This window comes from Chrysemys picta, chromosome 7 (genome assembly GCF_011386835.1).
Source record: "Chrysemys picta bellii isolate R12L10 chromosome 7, ASM1138683v2, whole genome shotgun sequence".
In the NCBI taxonomy this organism is placed as follows: domain Eukaryota; kingdom Metazoa; phylum Chordata; order Testudines; family Emydidae; genus Chrysemys; species Chrysemys picta.
This window is the reverse complement of record NC_088797.1, coordinates 71,673,013-71,700,157: the sequence shown is the minus strand read 5'-3', so window position 1 is coordinate 71,700,157 and position 27,145 is coordinate 71,673,013. Positions and strand designations below refer to the sequence as shown.

General features: G+C 42.5%; 1 protein-coding gene across 2 annotated transcripts in view; it reads left to right on the top strand.

Moving 5' to 3' along the window:
• Positions 1 to 22,288: 22,288 nt before the first annotated feature.
• The window catches only part of MAT1A (methionine adenosyltransferase 1A), a 36,405-nt gene continuing 31,548 nt past the window's right edge, over positions 22,289 to 27,145 (top strand). The window contains exons 1-2 of one of the 2 annotated variants that reach the window (XM_042854723.2): positions 22,338 to 22,715; positions 23,656 to 23,795. In XM_042854723.2, coding sequence (XP_042710657.1) covers positions 23,672 to 23,795 — 124 coding nt within the window. In that variant the 5' untranslated portion in view covers positions 22,338 to 22,715; positions 23,656 to 23,671. Of the gene's footprint in view, positions 22,716 to 23,655; positions 23,796 to 27,145 lie in introns of both variants that reach the window. The other variant, XM_005293966.4, reaches the window with a different exon arrangement.

Here is a 27,145-nt window from a genome sequence, read left to right as displayed (position 1 = left end):
GGCTCCCCCTCAGGCAGAGGAAAATATCAGAACAACCGCAGCTCGCTTACTGGATGCTGAAATGAAGTCTGTTCTTCAAAGAACTGACTTGGCTGAATATGAAAAAGCTAAACTTTACAGCACCGTGCTTCAGACGTACCTAATGTACGTGAAGCAGAGCGATGCAGATAAGGGGAAAATAAGTCTGTTTCTACCGGAACAGGAACAAACCCCCAGAAACACCAAAGAACTCAGACTCTGTTGCTCAGGAGGTGTTGGATAATGTAAATAAGCGTTATAAGAAAAATGCAATAGTATTGCTAAATAAGCTGGGCCAGGATAAAAATCTCTCTTCATGGAACAATAAAGGATCTTTTGTGTACGAAGGCTCTGTGGTTAATGGTTCTAACATGCTCGACTTAGTCAGGGCCGTCACCCAGACTCGCTCTGTTCCTAGCAGACATGTACCTAAAGGATGGGATGTGTTTATGAATGCCATGGCGGAACTGAACGTACCATCTTCCGTCATGGGCAATGCGGCAAACAGAGATCTTTTGGAATGCCTCAAGGCCTCGACTGCTGACACCGGGGTGGATCGAGAAACCGTGACCCCTTTTTTGCCGTCTAAAAAACGAAAATTGGCTAAAAGAGCCGAATGCCTCAGTGTGTAACATTTTTCACATTCTAATTTTTTTTTAAACTAGTAATGTTTTGCTTTAAATAAAACATTTCTATAATTTAAAAAAAAAATCTGTGTACTTTTTCCTCAATTGTTTTTTTTTTTTTCGGGGTCAGGTTCCGACGTATCCATCAACGGCTGGGTCAAAGGGTCCTCCTCGGAACTGTCGCTGATGTAACGCCTGCTCCACACAAGGTCAAAGGTGGTTGGGTCTAAAACAAAGTCCAAAGTTCTCACGGGGGTGGTGAAGGAGTCCATGTTTCCTCTCAGCAGCCTTTCCGTGCTTTCGAAAACACGTGTCCTTGGTAAGAGATGGCCACCTCCTCTGTCTGGCGCTGGGACTTATGGGGTAATGGTGCTGCACTCTGATTGGCGGAGGGCCTTAGGAGGAGTTCTTAGTGGGGTCACACGACTCACTTCCGGAGGGATCACCCCAACCCAGAAGTCACCCTGATTGGTCAACATCTCCTCCCAGGGCGGTCCTTTCAGCACAAAACCCCTCCTGATTGGTAGAGGGTGGTGGGGGGAGTTCTTAGAGGGGTCACATGACACACCTTGCTTCCGGTCAGGTGGCACCTTGACCCCGGAAGTAATACCCCCATGGGGTGGGACTTCTGGCGACAGGTGGGAGGGACCAAGGGGTCAAGGGGCAGGGCTTAAGGGGTCAAGGGCGGGGTTATGGTTTGATTGACGGTAGGGCCCTTATACTACTATTAGCTTTTTCCCAGTCATCTGGGACCTCCCCCGATCGCCATGAGTTTTCAAAAATAATTGCCAATGGCGCTGCAATCTCATCCGCCAACTCCTTTAGCACCCTCGGATTCAGCGCATCCGGCCCCATGGACTTGTGCACTTCCAGTTTTTCTAAATAGTTCCGAACCACTTCTTTCTCCACAGAGGGCTGGTCACCTTCTCCCCATATTGTGCTGCCCAGTGCAGCAGTCTGGGAGCTGACCTTTTTCATGAAGACAGAGGCAAAAAAATCATTGAGTACATTAGCTTTTTCCACATCCTCTGTCACTAGGTTGCCTCCCTCATTCAGTAAGGGGCCCACACTTTCCTTGACTTTCTTCTTGTTGCTAACATACCTGAAGAAACCCTTCTTGTTACTCTTAACATCTCTTGCTAGCTGCAACTCCAAGTGTGATTTGGCCTTCCTGATTTCACTCCTGCATGCCTGAGCAATATTTTTATACTCCTCCCTGGTCCTTTGTCCAATCTTCCACTTCTTGTAAGCTTCTTTTTTGCGTTTAAGATCAGCAAGGATTTCACTGTTTAGCCAAGCTGGTCGCCTGCCATATTTACTCTTCTTTCTACACATCGGGATGGTTTGTTCCTGCAACCGCAATTAGGATTCTTTAAAATACAGCCAGATCTCTTCATCTGTAGGAAAATATTGACCTTTTTTGCAGGGTGTTGAGAAAATGAACATGTACCTTTGTGAACATTCTGATACACTGAAATGTGACATGCCCTCTGCTAATCTGTTCTCTTCTGTTTAATCACACATGGGCTAGTTAAATAGACTTTGGCTTTCCATGTTGCTACATGCAGATGGCCCTACTCTGTAAAATTCTCATCTTCAAAGAATTTAATAACAAGTTATACAGTTATTTAAAAAAAATAAATAGAAAGGAATAAGCATTTTTATTTCCCTTAATTACTGTAAACCCTGTGTCAATTTGCCTCTTCTCATTGCATTTAACTCGCTGTCAGTGGAAATAGAGGAGTACATATTACAGCTTCTCTGAAAACATCACAAACACTTAATAACACTGGGACAAATGCAGCCCACCGTTCAACTCATGCAATCCCATTGATGTCAATTGAGTTGCACAGAGTGTGATTCGAAGCAGAATGTGAGCCATACTGTATTTTAAGCTAATTCCAAATCAGCTAACAAAAACCATATTCAATCTTAACTCATATTGCAGGGAATGATACCAGGGCATCTTCAGGTTTTTACTAATCTTTTCATACATTTCCCCAGGACCGTGTCAGTAGGGGCATCCTCCATACGTGGCTCTCCTTTGGGTGAAATTGCCCCCTGTGATGAAGGCCAGAATAAGGTGAGTGCACCACTTACGTCCTACTTAAATTCTCAAAATAGGCTTAGTGGATACTTGCCTAGGAGTGACTTTTATTTACAAAGACTAGACCAAGTTGTGATATGCTATTTCTAGTGGAAGCATGTAGGTCAATCTAGGGTTGTGTGATAGTTCTAATTTATTTTCCAATGTTCAAATCATGAACTCTTGATGTGTAAACCACTAAGTACTCACTCCAGGAGAGCAACAAACAACATGGGAAATGATAAGCTTGAACCAGTTATTTTTATTACTCATCATTTTGAAGGGACATTGGGAAGGTTGATTAAAACAAAGAGTTGATCTGCTTTTGTCTCTCTTTTTTTTTGTATTTGTTTGTGAAATTTCAGCAACTCTGCATCCAGTGATTTTTTTTTTACCAAAGCAAGAGATTTTTTTTTAAATGGGCACTGGGCACTGTGCCTTTAAGGGTGGAGCTTCCTAGACAGAGAATCTAGGTAAGATGATGTGAAGCTCTTGTTCTTATTGTGATCTTCTGCTCAGAACAACCAGAACCGTAAGCCACTGCGTTACCCCTCTGCTTCAGGAAGTGAGAGCTTTGCTGGCGATTAGACTGTCAGCTCCCTGACACACTCCTCTTGTCTACTTTACCAGCAAATGTCTTGAGACCCTGCCAGTCTAAACCTTGCCTTGCAGGTAACAATCAGTGAACACCAGTCCCCAATTTCCCCAGAGATGCCTCTCTGCAATGTTCAGTCCCTCTCCCTGTGACACTCACAGGAATTATTAAGTTTGCTGCCTCCAAAGAGACAATGCACACCTCAGCCTATTAAATTAGCAGAAGACGCACACTTCACTTGAATACATAGCACTGTGATAGTTTTGTAATAAAACATGATTAAGTCTATTAACAAAGAACAGAGATTTAAGTGATACTAAGCAAGAGAAAAAAATACAGGTATGGTTACAAACAAAACTAAAACATGCTTTCTAGTGACTAAAATTTAATTTTACCAAGTAACAATCTTTGCCTAAGAAGTTTTCTTACTTTCCTCAAGTTACCAGCATCTCTAGCCCTGCAAGCCAGGGGATCCAACTATCACAGGTTCAGAGGGTTCTGTATCTTATGTCCCTTAAGTGATGGATTTGCGCCACTTAAATTAACCAAAATCAATAGATTTGAGAGCCAGAAAGTCTTCCTGGTGTGCAGACTCCAACGTCCAGTGAGTTCACTAAGCTTCTTCGTCTGTTGCTTGTTAGTTTGATGGCTTTGTTTGCCTTGTATGTAAATTTACTTTCTTTGTCCTCTACCTGTAATCAAGCTGGTCAGACAGGTAAATGCACATTTCTTTGTCTGGGGCAAGTTGGGTTTGTGCCTCCCAAACATGTTTTATGCACCTATTCCAGCAGACATATATAACCCTTGTTACACAACCTGTACATACACCACAGAATGATTTGCAGGACCAGCATGGTACCAGTTTACATATAATACCTGACATGACACCTTTCAGATACATATTACGACAAGAGTGTGTGGGGGATAATGAGTGTGTTAGGCCTGGTATGAGTTACAGTATGATGGGCCCTTTGCCAGTTGGCATTAAGGGGCTCCCAGGGTCACAGTTATGCAGAGACTGTTGGAAATGGACACAGAATAAATCAGCTCTTAAAGCACCTTAAGCATCGACTGATGACTGAAAACCACAGACACTACTTGCAGGTAGCCTTTATGATGAGCAACCCCTACAACAACAAAACCAGAGTTCACAGCCCAGCCAATCTTATCAATTCTATCTCTCATCCCCTCCCCCCCCAGCCCCCCGCCATTATTCTTTTTCGAGGTACAGTCACAATTTTGACGGGGCTATCCTACAGTTCACAGGGCATTGAAACAGTCCCGACATATCTCCAAGGCAGATGCAATATGGTGATGAAACATTACAACATAATTGCCACAAAACTGTATTGCAACAGCTGTGTGAGGGAGGACACAGTGGAGGGCCCTGCCCCTGCAATGTACAATGCACAGGCAGACCGCTGCACCTGGTTAAATGGGGCTTCATGTGGGCACAGCAGACCACTGAAGGATCAAGGTATAAAATACAGAACCCGACAAAAAATCAGTTGTGTGCTGGCCAACTCTTCCAAGCAGCCCTATGATAATGAAACAACATTTGTATTTGATGGAAGTTGAACAAAAAGTAATGGAAAAGATTTGTTTCACACTTCTGAAAGTAGTTTATGTATAAAAAGAGCAAATATCATGAGACATGATAAAACTGCAAGAGCTGGCAATACTGAACACGGACCTGGCCTGAGGCCATGGAAAGCTCTCAGTGACTAATGAAACACAGTGAAAACTATACCCATTTGAAACCATGATCCCTCATCATCCTAAGAATAAGGTTCCTTAGGCTGTGTAACCCTTCTGCCAATGAATGCACTGGCAGTAACAAGGGCCATGTCCTTATTTTAGGGGATTCTCTTTAATTTTGGCTCGAGCCCACATCAAGTAATCTGGGAACCTATAATCCCTCTGGGGCCTTTGCTATGCAAATCTGGACCCACTTGCAAGCACAGAAGTTTAAACAATCAAACTGTATTGGGTGGGGGCGTGGATAAAAGGGAAAGACCAGGTTGAATGGGGACAAATATTAACACCTTCCACCACATTTACCTCAAGGTGGATAAATTCCAAACACATAGACCCTGAATGGCTGATACAGTTTGTTCTGCCTCCTTCTTCAGTCAGAGTTTGTGGTTCCAGGAGTCCAGGAAATTAGGGTCCCTGTTCTGTAAGAAGCTCTGGGACAATATCACCTGTCCTGTTATAGTGATTTCAGCCGCTAGGACAGGGAGGCCTCACCAGAGTAGCTAGGCTGACGTAGATAGTTGCTGTGAATTCTTCTGCTCCCATTGTAGGACACACAACTGTGCTCACTCTGCAGCTCTCCTGCTGGAAGCCTCCAGCTGCTGCTTTGCTCCACCTGCTGGGTGTTGTGGCTGGGCCCAACTGCTGCCTTATTCTACTCACTGCTCTGGTGACTGGAATTGTGGCTGGGCTTTGTTCTCTGCTCACCACCAGCTAGACAACGGGGATCTCTGGTGAGCTCTACTCACAAAAGGCAATTATAGCGTTTAGCCCTACACTTGAAGATGCAAGGTGATCAGGGGGCTTAGGAATCCATCAAAGCCTCTACCACCCAGAAAGCTATTCCCAGCAGGAAGCCAGGAAAGTGCAGTCTCTCTCCACCACACTCTTTAGCTCTGTCCATGGCATCTTGCCCCACCTAGGCAAACATCAGTTTTCATCAGGATGACCCCAGACCCAGTCATTGTTCAGGCTTGGCCCCAGTGGGCTCCCAACAGGCTAATCTCATAAATACGGGCCTCAAGTTCAAAATTTAGTTGACTTATACTCTAATGTCCCCAAACTATCCTTTGTTAAGGTGCACCCGAGGAACTGCCCTTTTAGTTGGCTCCCCTTGCTCTCCAGCAGATGACAGCAGAGAATACAGTGATATTTAAATGAGATTCTGTCTCACTCAGTCAAGTCCCCTGGCTTTCCAGCAGATGTCATCAGAGAGCTCACTCAATTACCTTCCTTTTCTCATAGGCTTCAGGCCATAGGTCTTACACATGGATAGTTCCCTCTAAGGTGCATCCCTGGGCAGCCACACATGAAAGAATGAAGGGCCACCTACCTAATTAGTGGCGCCGCACAGATGTGGCTCCACTAATTAGGTGCCTGGACCCTGGAGAAGACACACATGTAAGGTGAGGTGATGGCCTTGGGAGGAATAGGGGATAGGTGGGAGGGGGCAGTAGGGTGAGAAGATGGGGTGGGGAGAATTTGGGACGTGCAGGGCTCCGGTGGCCAGAGAAAGAGGCGACTTTCCCCAGCTCCATGGCTGTGGCTGCCGGGGAGAGACAGCCCTCCTTCCCAGCCCCAGCTCAGGGGTTGCTGCAGTGGGGGAAAGAGGCAGACCCCCTGCTCCTTCCCAGGCCCAGCTCGGGGGCTGCTGTGGCGGGGGAGAGGGCACATTCATTGCATTAGAAGGGTAAGACTACTGATATTAAAATATGAGTTGTGTGCTTTTATTTGTAGAACAAAAAAAGTTAATGATTATTAAGGGTTTTTTTTATAGCGCTTTTATCCAAAGTGCTTTACAATAGTTAGCTAATGGTACAAACAACATTTGGAAAGATCATTAAGTGGTCCGCCGAGACCCTCAGCAATTTTCAAGTGGTCCACGAAAAAAAAAGTTTGAGAACCATTGTGCTAAGCCGTTGGATTTCAACAAAATCCTTCAAACACAAGTGAAAGATAATGTTGTTTGCCAATATATTTGCCTGGAACAAGTAATTAGATATACTACCTGCCTGCTGCTACTCCCTGACAGGCTCTGCTTTGGTGGCAAGGATGGCAGGGAGATAGAGTTGGCCAATAAGGTCATGATCTTGCCAGTTTATTGCAGCCTTACATTGTCAAGGTTCTGGATAAGTCCTGCAGCAAGGCGGAAGGAGCCATGGACTAGGAATAATGGTTGATATGGATGCATGATATGTATTTCATCTGCCATCCAGGATAGCAGAACAATCCAGATATACTAAATGCTACAGGCTTTGCCATTTCATCTAGTCAAAACAAAATCTCTTCTGCACTGAGCAAGAGAGTTGTTGTTGCGCATTACACCTGTGCAAAGTGAGTATAAAATGCTACTAAATACTGTCTACCAAACTAGCACAGCAGCTCTGTCAGCTTCCCCACACTGCTCCACCAATGTGCCACATCGTTGCTCAGGAGGGTCTGCCTCTAGGAATACAAAGATAGTTTAATATCTCTGTTCTTTCAGACCTAGCCTTTCTGTTCAGTCTGCCAATAAGGATGTTAGTAACAACTATAGTGTTGTTTTTGTGGTGTAGTCACCTGTCCACTGGAAAGTGGACCAAGACCACCAAACTCATTTCATATAGGTCTCTGAAGCGAAGTCTGAAGAGAATTTTCATTCACTAGTACCTGGTCTGCATTGGAATTAACAACTGTTGCAATAATCTCCCTTAAGAACTTGCCACTATTGCTCACAGAGTATAATATTCCCTATATTTACCACAGGGAATACTTCAGCAATGCTGCAAACATGGGGGAGGGGGAGAGAGGGAATTCATTAGTTATTTAAGGCAATGGGGAACTTGAAAGGCTCTGGAACTTTTTACCAATGTGCGCCAAGCCATCAAGTCTACCTAAAAAAATAAGTCAATTATTAAATGTCTTGTTGAAAAACTCCATAAAATCCTTCATTATGAATATGAGGGACTCTGCTGTAAAAATGGCCTTTAAATTTGTCCCGAATGTCTGAGACTCACTCCAATCAAGTGAGAACTGGCAAGTCCACATCAGAGGGTTGAAATCTTTCGCCAGAACAGGAACAGAAGGAAAGGATTAAAAATTCATATAAAAAGGCATCAATAATTCATTAGCTTCTCCCAGGATTCCATGTATGTGACATTTTAGAGATTTTCCTTAATCAATTATTTGGATCCAGGCTACCCAGTTCAAAAATATCCATGTTTCCTCTTTTTGCTAAAGGGTGAATCTTGCAAGCCCACAATAAACTTTCCTGCTATTTTTTTCAATCTAAAATGTTCTCTGGGTCATTTTGCACCACAATGCATGTGATCTAAAATCCTATGGCCATGTCTACACTACAAAATTATGTCAACCTAACTTACATCAGCATACAACCACCACAGTTATAAAATCGCCTGTGTGTGTGTGCACACTTGGCTCCCTGTGTCGGTGGTGTGCATCTTCATCAGGAATGCTTGTACTGATTGTATTGCCGGTGTGGGACATTGTGGGATGGCTCCTGAAAGCTAGTAGCAGTCTACGTAAGTACCACAGTGTCTACACTGAGACTGCGTTGGCCTAATTACATCGACTGACTCTATGCCGCTCGAGGAAGTGATGTTATTAAATTGGCATAGAAAGGCACTTACGTCAGCGGGAGCCAAATGTAAGTGAAGACACTTCCACAGCTAGGTTGACACAAGGCAATTTATGTTGACCTAACCCTGTAGTGTAGACCAGACCTATGATCCTCTTCATGTAATGGAACGAATTTTTCAAGCTGCCTCCAAATACTTCTTTATGAGACCTGTCACATGTATGTGCAAATCCCCACATCTGTGTGTACAAATGGACATTTACATGCTTATATCAGGCAATTGTTAGTATTTATCTGGCGAGCAGAAATTTGAGTATTTGTACGTGCAAATGGGGTACAACTGCAAATACTGTGGGCACTTTTGCAGAGAAACTCATATATGTTTTTTGACTGGTAGGTAATTAAGTATGTATCAAGTAATGCAATTACAGTTGTGCACCACATGAAAGAAAGAGTCTGCTGGTGTTTCATATCCTGGACAAAGTCCAAAGTATCTGAAATTAACCTAATGTTCCTTGTCAGGAAGCCAGCCTGCCTAGATTCACAGAAGCTGTCCTGCCACAACTCTGTTACTGTGGGTAGGTTTTGGATGTTCACAAAATAGTGACTTCATGTGCTAGAGTCAATATTTGTTTCACAGGTCAAAGTCTAATTTACAGTATTATATACACTACCCCTGGTTTTCAAACTTTTTGTACTGGTGACCCCTTTCACATAGCAAGCCTCTGAGTGAACCCCCTTATAAATTAAAAAAAGGGGGGGTAATTTAATTTAATGGGGGTTAGGGCTGTCAGCCCTATGGAGCTGACAGCTCATGACCCCCATGTAACCATCTTGCAACCCCTTGAGGAGTCACAACTCCCAGTTTGGGAACCCCTGATAAAAGGCTCTGTTTTCTAAGGTAGTTAGGAGGTCAGAGCATCTTGTTTATTTATGCTAATAATATATCCAGCAATGTGAACGGATGAGATTGTACAGATTCTAAGCTCTTGGAAGAGTGCCAAGGTTCTCAAGACAAAATTCTGTTCTGGATTGAAATCCACTGATCTAATTAGGTATGGGACAACATGGGCAGGTGACCTGGCAGAATTACCATTAAAAATAGATAAGTACCAACAAGGATTCTTAAAGTCAAGATTCTTCCCTCTGATACTCAGTGGGAGTTGTGTATGTGTGTGCATTTTAGGTATAATCTGTCCCAATGTTATTGAAATGAATGACAATGCTTTAATCCACACTTCAAAGACAATTATCCTGTGAGGAAAGCATGCATGACTGTGAATTTAGAGGAAGCCCACTTCTGATCAAAAAGCTTTTCCATTTTAGTCCAATGAATATCTTTAATAATGAACGAAATAATATATTAATTGTGAACTCAGGCAAATATATGTTCAGCTCAGGCAACACAGTTATATAGTTTCATGTTTATAAAGTAATCCCTCTGTTGTGATTGGAGGCAAAGCCTGAATGGGGTCTGGGTTATACTTTATTTATTATTATTAATTATTTTATTACAGTAGCACCTAGAGGACCCATCTAAGAGCATGATCCATTGTGGTAGGCACTGTATAAGCACACAATAAGAAGCAGACATGAAGAGCTTATTTATAGACTCAAAGACTTTAAAGTCAGAAGGGACCATTGTGATAATCTAATCTGACCTTTTACATGCCATAGAACCTTACCCACCCACTCCTGTAACAGGCCAATAACCTCTGGCTGAGTTTCTGAAGTTCTCAAATCATGATTTAAAGCCTTAAAGTTACAGAGGATCCACCACTTACCCTAATGCAAACCAGCAATTGACCCATGCCCCACGCTGCAGTGGAAGGCAAAAAAACCCCAGGGTCTCTACCAATCTGACCTGGGGGAAAAAATCCTTCCTGATCGCAAATATGGCCATTAGTTAGACCCTGAGCATGTCAGCGAGACCTGCCAGCCAGATACCTGGGAAAGAATTCACCGTGTACCTCAGAGTCCTCCCCATCTTGCGTCCCTTCTTCAGCCATTGGACATATTTGCTGCTAGCAGTTGCAGATCAGTTACCTGCCATAGTAGGCAGTCTCATCATACCATCCACTCTATAAACTTATCAAGCTCAGTCTTGAAACCACTTAACGTTTTTACCCACACTGCTCCCCTTGGAAGGCTGTTCCAGAACTTCACTCCTCTGATGCTTAGAAACCTTTGTCTAATTTCAAGCTTAAACTTGTTGACGACCACTTTATACCCATTTGCTCATGTACCAACATTAGTCCTTAACTTGAATAACTCCTTTCCCTCCCTAATGTTTCTCTCTCTGTATTTATAGACCGCAATCATACCTCTCCTCATCCGTTGTTTTGTTAGGCTGAAAAAGCCAAGCTCCTTAAGTCTCCTCTCAGATGGTAAGTTCTCCATTCATCTGATCATCCTAGTAGCCCTGCTCTGCACCTGTTCCAGTTTGAATTAATCTTTCTTAAACATGTGAGACCAGAATAGCACACACTATTCCAGATGAGGTCTCACCAGTGCCTTCTATAACGGTAATAATATTTCCCTATCTCTACTGGAGATGCCTCACCTGATGCAATCCCAGGATACATTAGCTCTTTTCAGATCTGCATCACATTGGCTGTTATATTCATCCTGTGATTGACTAATACACCCAGGTCTTTCTCCTCCTCTGTCACTTCTGACTGATATGTCCTCAGCTTATAGCAATCATTCTTGTGGTTAGTCCTTAAGTGCATAATCTTACAATTTGCACTGTTAAATTTCTTTCCAGTTCTATTACTCCAGTTTTCAAAGTCATCCAACTCTTCTTGTATGATATTACAGTCCTCCTCTATATTGACAATACTTCCCAACTTTGTGTCATGCACAAATTTTATTAGCACACTCCCACTTTTTGTGTCAAGATTATTAATGAAAATGTTAAACAAGACTGGTCCCAAGACGGATCCCTGAGAAACTCCACTAGTAACCTCCCTCCAGCTTGACTCCCCAGTCACATAGACCTGCCTCTTCCTGGTGTTGGTGCAATTCTATGGCCTTCATCCTGTTAGTTCTGGCTGCAAGTTCTTTTGTCTTTTGTTCTCACTTGCAGTCTTCTGCTAGTCATCCTCTGTCCTCCTGGGGCTCTTAACTCAGGCTATCTCCACCGACTCTTCCCCTCTTCTTGTAGGACTAGTTACCTCATCTCTTCTTCCATGCCATCCCACCTTCTGTTACTGCCTGCCTCTCCCTCTTCATTTTCCAACTCAGCAAACCTGTTCTTCAGCTCTATTTCTCCACTGGTCTTTTCATCTGCCTTGTTCTCATAGTCACATGCTTCCACTGACTACTTTCCTCACCCAGCAGTCTACTCTCAGAATTCTCCAGTCCAGCTTGCTTCTGCAGGTCTTGAGTTTTCCCTTCAGTCTCCTCTCTCCTTCCATCCATTATCCCCTTTGAAACTCAATCATAGTTTCTACCTTCATCTCCAAACCTTAGATCTTCTCTTCGATCAGATCTATCAGGCAGCATATCATACAAATGGTACCCTCTCCAGGATAATGTACTTCCTGAAACTACCACATCCAATCATTTTCATTGTCTCTTCCATTCCTTGAATCACTATCCCTGCTCTACCATAGCCTTCTCTCCTAAGCACCTGTCTAGGAAAAAAACAACACATACATGCACACACAAAAACTGAACACCACACACTTCCTCCCCCCAAATTCTCCTTACACACTCAGGCTCTGTTTGCTGGTTCCTGTGCCACTGACTGGCTCCTTGGCTGCCTTTATAGGCCTGCTGATTAGGGAAGCCCTTCCCCCTAATCAGGGCTTGTCTGTGATTAACACACTACCCACACCAACCTAGGCAAACTGAAAACAAACATAAAAAACCTGCAAGCAGATACACTCTCAAGAACTCACTCACTGCCTCTAAGGAACAGGGGTTTGCCTCCCTTCTCCTCCAACAGATCTCCACTCAAACTCCCCTGTTTTCAGCTCTGTTTGCTGACTCCTGTATGCTGCTCCTTATAATTCAAATAGACAAGACAGACAAAGGGCAGGCAGCAAACCAGAGGTATGGAGAGACAAAGTCAGTTGCTGAAGATCAGACAGCAGAACTGCTTCCCTGCCAACAGTTCAAGTGGTTAAAATGGGATGCAGCTGGTCACTGCCAATCCCTGTGGAATCAATGCTGCTGCAGCCACTGGCCCTAGTCCCTGATGCAACAAGTCCATGCCATGCTCAGCCCCTACCTTCCAGCTTGGCCTACCCAGTGCAGTGTCACTTCCCAACCCTGAGCTCCCCTGCAGCCACTGAGTATTCCTCAGAGGTCTGAACATGCCAAGGAACAGCTGAAACTGCTGCCTTCCCTAGCTTTGCCTCAGCCCATGGTAAGCACCGTGTGTAATGTGCATATGGCTGTGGGTGCCACTGAATGCGGGTTGTGTCCAACTTCAACTGTGACAAAGGGGTTGGAAGTCAAAGTGGGACAGTCCTGCAAAACCCAGGACTGTTGGGAGGTATGGAACTAAGAATAGAATCCAGGTTTCCAACACTCACGTTAGTGTCCTACCCACTAGATCATACTTGTCTTTATATCTCGTCCAGAGGGACACTTGCATATGTATCCAATTGGCCAAGAGCACCAAAAAGAATGAAAGGAAACAGAGCATTTGGAAATAAACTACTCAGATATCAAGGGACTACAACCTCATCTGAGCTGTTTATAGGATTTGGAGGCAATACAGATCCCCGTGTAAAAGAAACCTTATAAACTTTGCTTCAGTGACTAATCTTGTTATTGTTCTGTCTTCCTCAGTCAGCCAGCTCCAATGTATAAAAACTGATTTAGTAAACGGAGACACTTTAATTTGTCATTACTGTTTGTGAACTTAAGGTATCCATCCTTGATGCATGTCACAGTTCATGTCTTTGTAAAGTGGTGTTTAATATACAGAGCTGCCAGGAATGAGCTCAGGAATGGTTTGAATATCAGCACCTGAGAGTTTTATCAAGATAATCAGCAGATAAGGGGCTAGTGTGCAACTCATGCTAGTGCCCCTGCTCTGTGAGAACCAATCAGTATACTATCCTGCTCCCATCTTTGGCTTTAACGGAAGCAAGATTTGGCCCCAAATGTGGGTTGACTTATTTGCTCCTAGGAACAACCAAAACCAGATATTTCATGGGTCCAGAATATGGATTATGAGGCCAAAACAAAGAGCCACTCACCACCTGTAGAATTCTACCAGTTGGAGTTAAAATCACTCCTGTGGTTAGCCCACTGGAGACTTCGAGTTACGCCACAGATAAATCTCACCCTTATAAAAGGAACTGCCCAATTTATTCTGGGTTAGTTTCACATTCTTTGCATTGATGGTGACAAGTCAGTTCAGTCAATTTTAAATAAAGAGACTCTAATGAAATGAAGACGATTACTGGTAACTAATGGCTAGCCTAGCTCAGTTTTCAGTTTGAAATTTCCTGGTTCTGGTTGGATGCTATTTCTGCTCCACCAATACATGCCATAGTGAATATTCTGCTCACTGATATTCAAGATGAATTCAAACCGGAACAGGTGCAGAGAAGACCGACTAGGATGATCAAGGAAATGGAGGGCCTATCTTGTGAGAGGAGACCGGAAGAGCTTGATTTGTTTAACCTAGCAAAATGAAGGCTGAGAGGGGATACAACAGCTTTCTATGAATACATTGGGGGAAACACAAGGGAGGGTGAAGAGCTATTTAAGTTAAAGGATAATATTGGCACAATAACAACGGGATATAAATTGGCCATGAACAAATTCAGGCTGTCAATTAGGAGAAAGTTTCTAACCATCACAGGGATGAGATTCTGGAACAGCTCCCCTATAGGAGTTGTGGGGGCAAACCAAATTAGCTCTAAGAGAGAGCTGGACAAATTTATAAGGGTGATTGTATGTTGGCATTGCTTGTGATAGTTGAGTGGTGGGGCTCAGGATCCCAGGGGGTCCCTAGCAGTTTATATTTTATGTTCCTAAATGCTCATGCTTCAGGGCTTCAGCCAGCCACCTGCATGGGTCAAGAAGGGCTTTACTCCAGCTGTTGCTCCCTCCATGTATTCTGTTTTTTTTTTTTGTTTTCTTCCTTTGAAGAATCAAGATGGCCATGGCTAGAGATGGGAGACTGGACAGGTTGGACCAGTGCTCTGAGGTGGCATCAAGCATTCTCTCTCTCAGGTGCTTGGCTGGCTGGTTCTTGCTCACATGCCCAAGGGCTAACTGATCACCCTAAGTTGGGTCGGGAAGGTCTTTCCCCCAGGTCAGTGACCTTGGGAGGTTTTCACCTTCCTCTGCAGCAAAGTTGGTGTGGGTCACTTGCCAGAATTATCTGGGTATATCTCACTTAATCATTTCTCTGCCATTGTGGGAGCCTCAGGCACTGGTGCATCTCAGACCCTTCTAGTCTCTGCCTGGGGCACATAATAGAGTAGTCTGCTGTGGGCTGTAATATTTTGGTCTAATTTTGGCTGGTGAGTTCAGTGTGTGGGTGCTGGGTGGTGTTGGTGGCCTGTGATATACAGGAGGTCAGATGAGCTGAGCTGGTGGTCCCTTCTGGCCTTAAACTCTATGACTCTATATTCAGATCAGCCATGGTATACACATAGGCCAAGATTTTCAAAAATAGAAGCCTAAAGTTGGGCTCCTGACTCCAAATAAAAGGCCCAATCCAAAGCTCATTGAAGTCAACGGGAGTCTTTCCATTGACTTCAATCTGCTTTGGATCAAGCCCAATGTGACTTGATTTTCAAAAGTGCTGAGCACTCAGCTGCATCTATTCAGGTGTCCTCACACCCATATATTTATGATCTTACCTGCCAAATTCCCACTTCTTCTGTCGTTGATCCTAGCTTAACACTATATGTGGAAGCTAGTAAGATCCCTTGTTATCAGTGGATGCACAGGTATAGAGTGAGAATTATGGAACATCTGGGTTCTGCCTCTAGCCTGATCGGTGAGCTTGGCGAATTGCTTCACCTCTCTTTGCCTCAGTTTCCCCATCTGTAAAATGGGAATAATGATAAGGCCCTCCTTTGTAAAGTGCTTTGAGATCTACTGATGAAAAGTGCTCAATAAGAGCTAATTACTATTATTATATTGAATGCCTCAGCCTCAGGCCATACTGCATTATGCTGGGCTGTCATTCTGCAGGCAAAACAGGTAAGAAGTTAAAAACAAAACCTAGGGAGGATCCCATAATGTCTGTGCACATTTCCATGTCAGGAAAAAAAAAGAACCCCCATGACTCCTTTAAACACCTTATATATCCCTTTGTTATATGAACTACTCCCATTAAATGAGTGTATAAATGAAACCAGTATTGAAACTGGGAAGACATTGTAACAGAGCACTGTAGAAAACTGCTTTATACCTTCATGTATAAATTGGGTGTGGAGCTAATTCCCTATAGTTTATAATGTTGAAGTGTCAGAGGAAAGCTAAGTGGTAAATAACTTAAATTACTAACCATTGTTTAGGGTACCTGAATTTGAAGGAGAGTAGAAGAGATGTTTGTCAATACACTCATTAAGATGGTCATTATCTTATTCAGACATAAAAGGTGAGAGAGTACACTGCTGGGTGCTTTTTTTCCTGAGTAATGCCCTGATCCAGGAAAACACTCAACCATGTGCTTAAGTCTATTCCTATACATGACAGCACTTACAAGCATGCTTTAAATTATACATGTGCTTAAATCCCATGACTTCAGTGGAGCTACACACATATATAAAGTTAAACAATTGGCTTATGTGTTGTCCTTAATAGGGATGCTTTCCTGAATCAGGGCTCAAAATGTTGTCTCTCTTGAGACAAGGGGCTGCACTAAATCAAATTACAGATGATTTAAGTGACTGTCTTCTCAAAATCTGCTCATAGAAGTGCAGTATTTCCCAAGCTGACTGTGTCCTGGTTTCATTCCTCTTTCTCTAGGAGTCACCAGAATAGCTCATGAGGTACCAAGAATACAGGACCAGTGATAGTGAGGAAAGCTGAATGACTCCAAATCTACTTCCCATGCAAACATGGTTCTGCTTCTGCAGTAAAATGATGGTGACCAGTTCTTAGACACCTATCTCTTCCTCCCTCTTTGTTGTGAAAGCCCTGAGTGTAGCTGGCCACTGGAGCAGCTCCTGATAAGCTATCCTGGCTTCAACCTGTTAACTCAAGCTTCTTTTCTCTATTCTCACTGGCTCCATTTCCTCCATGAGCACCACCAAGAGATTCTCCATGAGTGGTCTGTGGCTTTATGGTGAGTTGTATGGGAGAAAGGGGAGAGTAATGGGTTTGAGAAACAAGAATAAAAAAGGTAAGATGACAACAGAAGGAACAATACACAGAAAGGAGAAAAACAGGACAAGCTGGGGCAAAAAGAGCAGATAAGGACAGCATAGAGAACGGGAGGGGGAAAATGGGCAAATAAAAATGAGTGATGGCAACAAGGCATGAGTGGTCTGGGACCAGGCCAAAGTGTCAATTCTATCTCATATCTAATCTATTTTCTTACACAGCCCACCACACCCCAAGTATTTGTGCACCTGCCAGGGATTAAAAAGCAGAAATAACAATTCTCTCGGGGCTCTGACAAAAATGACCAAGAATCACCAACATAGGGGCTTGTTAGATTTCTGAAATGAAGTACAATGTGTGGAAAGGCTGCCTGAGTTTCAACAGGGATCACATGTGCACACTGAAGGACACTTTTCTTAAACCCTACCCTGACCTGCAAGAGAAGAGATTATTGCATCATGTCAGCAGCGAGGTGCATTGACAGGAAAAGCTGTGTGTAGGCTGTGCACAATGTATGCTTGGCACTCCAGCCAGTGCTGGAAGTATTTGCATGAGCATCAAGCAGCTAAGAAAATTATGAAAATTCCTTGGCCTCTGAGGAATATTTTGTACAGAAATAATATATTTTTGCCATAAAGTTCCTTGGCTCTAGGATGATTTCTCGATTGCTATCTATATATTTTATTTGGACATAAGCTTTCGTGGGTAAAAAAACCTCACTTCTTCAGATGCATGGAGTGAAAGTTACAGATGCCGGCATTATATAATGACACATGAAGAGAAGGGAGTACCTCACAAGTGGAGAACTAGTGTTGACAGGGCCAATTCGATCAGGGTGGATGTAGTCCACTCCCAATAATAGATGAGGAGGTGTCAATTCCAGGAGAGGCAAAGCTGCTTTTGTAATGAGGCAGCCACTCCCAGTCCCTATTCAAGCCCAAATTAATGGTGTTAAATTTGCAAATGAATTTTAGTTCTGCTGTTTCTCTTTGAAGTCTGTTTCTGAAGTTTTTTTGTTCAAGAATAGTTACCTTTAAATCTGTTATAGAATGTCCAGGGAGATTGAAGTGTTCACCTACTGGCTTTTGTATGTTACCATTCTTGATGTCCAATTTGTGTCCATTTATTCTTTTACGTAGGGACTGTCCGGTTTGGCTAATATACATGGCAGAGGGGCATTGCTGGCACATGATGGCATATATCACATTAGTAGATGTGCAGGTGAATGATCCCCTGATGGTGTAACTGTGTGGTTGGGTCCTCTAATGGTGTCGCTAGAGTAGCTTTGCCTCTCCTGGAATTGACACCACCCTGATCAAATTGGCCCTGTCAACACTGGTTCTCCACTTGTGAGGTAATCCCTTCTCTTCATGTGTCATTATATAATGCCGGCATCTGTAACATTCACTCCATGCATCTGAAGAAGTGAGGTTTTTTACCCACAAAAGCTTATGCCCAAATAAATCTGCTAGTCTTTAAGGTGCCACCGGACTCCTTGTTATTTTTGTGGATACAGACTAACACAGCTACCCCTTGATATATATTTTAGACTCTTTATTAAGTCAGATTTGTTTTTCTTGCTGCCAACCTTTCTGGATCAACCTGGGACATAAAATCTTTCTGGCTAGTGCATTGTCACCGGTGATAGAAATTTTGTGCATTACATTCTGTCCTCATTAACATCTGTGCCATCACATTATCTTCAAAGAGATCACACAGGCTCACTGAGAGCAGAATTTGGCCCTACATTTTGACATTAACGAATGATTCTGTCAATGATGTATGAGACAGAAGCTAGTACAATACACTCTTCCATCGTTGGGTTGGCTAAAAATTAGTAAAAGCTCATTATAGGGCCTGATCCAAAGACCATTGAAGTCAAAGGAAAGATTCACACTGGCTTCATTGGCTTTGGATATTGCCTTGTAGTCACTAAAGTCAGCTGATCTGAATAAATACACACAGGGACCTGATCTGATGGGTAAGGAGGTCCTGTTTTTACAAAATAACTTTCCTGACAATGGCTGCACTTTCAGATTATGGGAGTCAGCCAGATTGAGTAGATTTTGCAGCATCGAGCCCACTATCACTAGAGTGGGAAAGGGGAAAATTGTGCACATGCAATACTTTATTATGTTCCTTTTGCCTTAGAGGGTTGACAGTTACACATGATAGTAGAGCTCAGTCTTGCCATTTTACAAATATTTAACAAATTAAGGAGTTTTGGAAGAGAAGCCAAATTAAATATTATTGTAACTTATAACGGCTCATGCTTGGTAACAAAGTTTCTGAAAAATAGCATGTCAAGGGGGTCCATGACCATGCAATATTTCCATGCACAAACATTTCTAGTTATGTTACTTCCAATATTAAACCTATACCTGGAAGCAGTTCAAACTGGAAGTCTTACATGGATCAGGTTTCAGAATGGTAGCCGTGTTAGTCTGTATCAGCAAAAACAATGAGAAGTACTTGTGGCACCTTAGGCCTGTTCTATTCTAGGTGGGCGGGGTCGATGTAAGATACGCAACTTCAGCTATGGGAATAGCGTAGCTGAAGTTGACGTATCTTCTTTCGACTTACCTCCCATCCTCACGGCACGGGATCGATGGCTGCGGCTCCCTCGTCGACTCCGCTACCGCCGCTCGCCCTGGTGGAGTTCTGGAGTCGATGGGAGTGTGTTTGGGGATCGATATATTGCGTCTAGACGAGACGCAATATATCGATCCCTGATAGATCAATCACTACCCGCCGATCCAGCGGGTAGTCTGGACGTACCATTAGTCTCTAAGGTGCCACAAGTACTTCTCATTGTTTTTACATGGATCAGTAGCTATACAGCATTTCTAGAACATTATTAGCATATGCACTTCTGTTATACTTGATGATTCATAGATTCCAAGGCCAGAAAGGAACAATCTGATTTGGTCTGACCTCTCACTTAACACAGGCCATAGAATAGGTGATTCTCTAAAGATCTGCAAGATTAGTTCACATCTCCAGAAATGTGGATTCCTAAAGGGGAGCTGCAAAGGCAAAACAAACAGGGCCCCTGCAAGCTCACTGGCAGTTCCCCTTTAGTTACTCACATCCATCAGTGTTTGCAGGATTGGGGCTTGTGTTTTGGAGTTCTTGTTTCTTTACATTGAACTAAGAAGGCCTGGTAGGTCTGTGTATGTGTTTTGATTTTTCTGTTTGTGTTTTACCTTATAAATATTTAGAATGTCAAATCTTGTCTGTTCTGTTTTTGCTGGAGGTTTCCTTGGAGGACTAGAGAACTAGAGTGGAACCTTTCTTTGTCCTTGATTGAAGAGGAAAAGGTTCTGAAATGTTCACACAGAAAGCTTTTCTCCCAGGTGTTTGTCAGCGCCCGTTGTGTCCGTGTTTTGACATACAGAAAAAAGTCTGGATTTAACAGAGGAATGTTTGTCATTTGGTTTTATGTAACGTTAAAAGTTAATATGAACTTCAAATGTTATTCATTAACTGGAGTTAATATAATTACCTAATTAGGTTGGTGTTACTCTTTGGTCCTCTAAAAATGACAAACTTTTCTTTTCAACATATCAGTTTTTCCTCAATCATAGCAATGCAGCATTTACCCACATTGCATACGGACTCGGGCAGATCCCATGGCAATGGAACAATGGTAACAGACACCAAGTGAAGAGCTGCCCCACTGTCTGTCCATAGTGATTAGACATGGGCAAACAATGCAAGAAATTACTGGTGTAAATTATTGTTCTCGGGAAAGGATACAGAAAATGAAAGTCTCAAGAATACAGTACTTGTGCAAATATGTATTAAAGCAAAAATTTGAAGCAGAAGTGACTTATCAAGTCCTCCTCCTGCTTGTAAAATAATCATAATAATCAGTGGAGGAGAAGTATATAGTCAGATGCCAAATTGGAGAGTGACAAAGAGTAACAGCTTCGCTGCTATCTAACTTGCACCGTATACGGAGCAACCAATATGTCCAGTACTGATCCATGAATCAGGTACATCACCATTGCAACTGGATGAAAAATACATCATAGGGCTTAATCCGATGCTTTCTGAAGTCAATGGAACTTTCCCATTGACTTCAGTTGGCACTGGACTGAACCCATAATGATTTTTTTTAAATGAGGTAATCTTTATGATTCTTTTTTGCAGTGGTACAGTAGGTGCTGGGGACTCTGTATCTGCACATAGTCATCGTTAGGTTGTGTTTGGTAACATTTTTTCTATGAACATGCGTGTGCACGCACACACACACACACACACACACACACATGCACACACACGGTAAAATCTCTCTCTTTCATCCTACACCAAACACTGACTACCCTACCTGATGCTTGAAGTACCTTTCCCAGACCTGAAGAAGAGCTCTGTGTGGCTAGAAAGCTTGTCTCTCTGACTGACAGAAGTTCGTCCAATACAAGATATTATCCACCTGGCCTCTCTAATATCCTGGGATCAACATGGCTACAACTACACTGCATGTCAAAAAAAGCTTTCCGTAGCCAGCCTGTGCAATAGCTTCCTTTGATCCATTTGTAACTAGAGCTCAGCATCTCAGCTACATATAAATATTTTGTTTCTTCCCCAAGGCTTAGGCTGAGGTTGGGTACATTCCAAAGCAGTTCAGGCACAACCATGAAGATTTCTTAACCGGGAAAGCCTTTTTAGAAAAATGGTGGTGTTTTCCAGCTCCCTTAAATGAAAGGTCTGGCAGTCAGTGCATGTCTAATTGCTAGGGACTAGTAGGAATTACAGAAATTTTAAGATGGACCCTAATTAGCAGACGAGAAGGCAAAAGAAGGAGGAGGCTGAATAGAGATTGTTTACAAAATCATATCAGCAGAATCTATATTACTCAGGTACTAGTTCATGTACAGTATTTCCTTTCAGAACAGCACACAAAGAATGCAAAGGTACAAGACCTTCCAGGGGAGAATCACACTTAGAGATGAAAATGAAAACCAGGAAACAAAGTCATATTGTGCTTAACAAACTTTATATCCCTCACTCTTTTGACAGGAAAGGGACAAGCTTACACAACTTTCTTCTATTTCTGTGTGATCACAACACATGCTTGAGAACACTCACAGCAAACAGCCCCAAACTAGGGGAGAGCTAAACCAAAAGAACCACTGAACTGAACTGAAGCTAGAACTCCTGTACTAACTCCTGCTGAATTGAATCTTTATGGTTACCGATCTTGCACAGGCTGAATACTGAGTTACTGAAAAGTGAGTTAATAAGTGAAATATCCCAATATTAACTTGCTCCCCTCCCAGGAAATGGGCTCTCCCAGTTTCCTCACATGATTAACCAGGCACTTTCACTTTTCCATATATAGGAGCAACTCACAGAGTGACAGCCAAAGTAGGTAGAGGTACAGACCTCAGACAGATGCCTGATCAGTACACACACACACACACACACACACACACGCGCGCGCACACACACACACACACACACACACACACACTGACTACACTTACTTCACACGCTCAATTCAAGTTTTTGTGGAAAGTAGTAATTGACAGAAGTGTTAGCCCTGCTGATAAAGAAGTTTAGTCCTTCCACTCAGAAAGGGAAAGGCACTAAAGACAGAGCTCTTGAACTACTATTTTGATCAACCCATCAGGAAAAGTGTCAAAATCATGAATGGACCAGTGGATGGCTTATGTGACCACACTGTAAATGATGAAGGTGCTTTCATGTTCACATCAGAGTCTGTGGGAGAAGGGCATCCAGGTAAGTAACTGGCTGCAGGGGTACAAACAAGTCAGAATATTTTTAATTAAATTCTGTTTAAGAAAGTCTGGCAAAGAATCCAGTCAATATCAGTATTATCATACGGGGCGGTGGTGATGGTGGAGTATTTTTCCACTGGATGCTTATCCATTTAGACTTAAAAATGCTGGTGGTTATGATGCTGCTGCAGGAAATGGTGAGTTGCCACTCTAATTCATATCTGTGAACTGGCTGTGTGTTCCTTCCATGTGGCAATTTGCTCTTGTTTCTGCTTGTTTATTTTGCATCTTTCTTTCAGTGGATTACATTTGAGATCATACTGCATCTCTGATAGCCTCAAGTTTCACACATGTTGAGTTCCACAACCTTGAAGTTTTGTGAAACTCTCCTGCATACATGTTCTGCCATAAAACTGCCAGTCAGAATGACAGGAATATCTCTGAGCAGGCTATTTCAAAACTGTTAAAAATGAAAGGCCCCATCAGCTATGCATGGCAGCCTCCCGATTCCCCTCCCCCATGATCTGTTTTTTGTTAAAACATATGGGATTGTTTAAGCAGGCAGTGGACAGTTATTTGCTAAACTTTATGTATTGTCATCAGATTTTAATCTAATTTAATTTGAAAACAAATGATCATCTGCCATAAACATGCAATTTGTTTCCTAAAAATAATGCTAGAGGACAATGACCTATTTGATGTCCTTTCAAGTGTATTTTAGAAAACCATTTTGCATCCTCTAACTTTTGCCATGACAATGCCTTCCAGGTCTATGCACTTACTTGGATTATATAAGGGTGAATAATGAAATTGGACAGGGGGTGGGGTGCGGATGACCTATCTGATAAGAAGAAAAGGATCAGTGGCAAAACCAAAACCATCTCTGCTTTTATGCTTCTCCAATTTTTGCTTACCTCCATAATATTAACTGGCTACTACAGGTCAAATCCTCGGCTGATGCAAACAGGTGTATCTCTGTTGACTTCAATGGAGCTATGCCAGTTTACAGTGTTTGGTGATCTTTCCCAATTGTCAGTGGCTGATGTAACAAGACCAAGAAACAAAGACACACAACTGAAGGGTAGGTTCCACCATAGTGTTTGCTCAGCAACTATAGAGCACATGCAATTAATAGCACCAAGAGTCTTATGTCATTCTAAAGAAGGCTTTTTAATTTAAAGCAACACTCTCAAGGATGATGGGTCCAAAATGTCTCTTAATTATTTTTTAATTCCCTCAGTCAGTGATGGTGAGCCGCCAAGCATTTGGAGATTTGGTTCAGATAAATACCCGAAAGTGCTTCACTTAGCTTCTTTCCCTTTCACCTTTTATTCTGTCTCCTATTCTTTGTCTTGATCCATCTTTAAGCTTAACTGACCCTCAAATTCCTTTCCTCATCTCCAAAAGTCCCTCTCTCAGCTTCCAAGGGCTTCACTGATGTACTCCTCCCTCTTGCAGTTCCCAGCATCACTTTAATCCCCCAGTTCCCTTTCTGATCACCAGGAGGACTAACTGCACCACTGGTGATTTTTCATTGAGTATTCAGGCTTGTCTCTCTCCCCACTGAACTCTCTGGCTATTTAAAGCTCCCACATTTCATGGCTTCCTGGGTAACTGGAACTTCCTCAGGTCTTAGGAAAACTTAGGGATTTATAAGATTTGTGGACAGCATCTCCCCCAGCAGCGATTGCCAGATCTCCAAAGGTTTCAACTTGCATTTCTGTGAAGAAAGGAGATTTAAAAAAGAGAGAGCAGGAAGGTGCAACATGCCAGGGCTTTCTGAATTCCGCCATATACAAATATTTGGGTTTATTTGGTTCAAGTCAATGTTTGAGCTAACGTATGGGCCAGTGTTTGTTCTTTCCAAACCAACAGACCCATCCTCATATATAACATTGTGAAAAACAATCATTCCTCCCAAACAAGAGTCAACAGGCTTCCAGATTGGGGCAGCCAAGGGTGGCACCAAGACACCCTTTCAGCTCCCTGATTCTGGGGCTCTATCATACTCCAGCTGTCAATGGCCTCTTGGGGCTGTTCTGGCTGCTGGAGGTCAGCAGGATGCAGTTGCATCCTAGTCAAAACCCTCTTTTCCCCAGCTATGCTACTACACAGGCCCACGGGGAGGTGATGTAGGAGCTGCAACATTAGCCTTAGGTTACCCAAGAATTTCTCTGTGTCAGCTGGCCATTTAAGCTAGGCTTAAGTCTGTTTTCTGCAGATTTCACTGTGCAGCCAAACTGACTTGACGCAGACGCGTGAGTGGAGCAAAGCAGACTTAACAGGGCTGAGGATCTGCTCTAAGGTCTGTAGAGGGGCGTCCGATAGATCAGACTAAATTCTTAAATTCTACCTTTTGCAAGTGTGTTCTTTTTACATTTGTTAATTGCTCAACCCACTGAACCTGTATTAAAATACAGGTTTCCCCCCAGTTTTCATAGAACACTGAATTTGTTACACTACAGTAATATCCACTGCAATAGACGCATGACATAGTCTTTTACAAGAATATGAATTTGCTCCAGGATCTCAAGTTTGCTGAGTGTTAATGTTAAAAAATAAGCTTCCTTAAATGCATTCATTCTAGCTAGGTGTCTGTATAGAACTGACGAAAGTAATGTATATGATAAAATTCCCAGGCACTGTTAGGAAATATCAAATACTGCCAAGTTGGAGTTGTGCAAACAGCAAGTGAGAGCACTTCGTAACAGAAGTCAGAGGCAGTCCGGGGAGCACTTATATATTATAAAGCACTGAAACAGTTGAGCATTTGTTACCTCTAAATACATTTAATTTTGTGATCAGGGAAGAAGAGGAATTAGTTACACAATTTTAATTAAAGATGAGCCAAACCAAATGCACAGCTCTGAATGCCCACAGCCTCTCAAGACGTTTGGATCCGGATCCAGATTTGAACAAACCAGCCAAAGCTAATTTTTATTTGAAACATTAAATTAAAACTAAATAGTAAAACTGTGAAAAATCTACCATTTGAGCCACTGGGGTTGATGCCAGTGTTTACTTTGGTTTACACCTGCATGGATTTACATTCCTGATTCTTCTGTCACTTACACTGATGGAACTCTATTGTCTAAAGTGGAGTTACTCCTGAATTTTGCTTTGAGTTTCCAGTGAGAACAAGCCCAATAAGTCAAAGTATTGTAGACATCTAAATCAGTTCTGTAAATATATAAGGTGAAACTCGGCATTCAGCTGTAAAATTGTCTGAAACTACAAATTTCTCTAGGTGGCAGCTCAAAACCATAAATCATCTTAGGTTTTCTCAAAACTAGGTCCAGGTCTGAGGCAGAGGCTGAAATACTGCCCATATAGAAGCTAACAGTAGTTTTCAATGGGGTTGGGATTTCATCCTGAGTTTTGAGTTTGTAACTAAAACTGACACCAGTTGACTCTTGCATAGTTTCTGGTTTAATTGTGAACATTTCTCTGTGATCCCTTTTAAATTTGTAATTAGCCCCTCCAGTCAATGGGAATGTCTAAAATGCCCATTGTTTCTCTTGGTGCCTCTTGGAATATAAAGATTCTGTAGCACAAAGAAACATTTCTTCTGGAAAAAGAGGTGCTTAAGAATACCAGTGTGTTCTCTGCTGTGACTGATGGGAAATATTTCAGTGCTTCATAAAAGTGCTCCCAGTTTTTGATGTAAAATCTAGAATGGATTCTTTGGGGGAAGTTACTATGTCAGTTGTAGGGAGGACAGAGGAGGACAGAGGAATCTTCTTTGGACATTGCACTCAATGAACTGGCTTTAGTTGAAGCTGTGTATGTATAGATCACACCATCTTTCCACACGTCTAAATAGATATACTATTAGAATTTACCACTTACAGAATCATACTATGTACTATCTCCACAATGTTCTCTATACCCTGGGCTCTTTACAGAAATTGGAGTAATCAGAAAAAGCAAAAGGCTGGCACTGTCTACATGTGGTAATGTCACATGCACAATATTAATAAATCCAGCAGCCTAGGTTTGCTGTTGGTGGATCCTCTAGTTGAAGGGGTGGGATTGTAACAGAGTTATAGCCCTTTTTACAGTGTTAATAGATATTTTAAATTATCATGATGATATTAATATAATAATGAATATGACAGAGTCCTCATGTTACAGATAAGGTAACATTTGATGGAAAACTTTTAGAACATTCTCTTTAGACACAAAGAGAACTAAAATGTTCACATTTCTCTTCCTCTGCTGGATACTGTGGAGACATTTGATTGAAAAGGTATTTCATTTGTGACTGGTGATTATACCTCTCCTATGTGGACATTAGAATAATTTCCACAAAATTGTGCTTGATAACACTCAAAGAAGTAAAGCTCCTGGACGAGATCTTTAGTTGGTGTGAACTGGACGGTTTTCCCATATAAATGTCCCTCTTAACAAGAGAGGGAGGGGAAATACAGG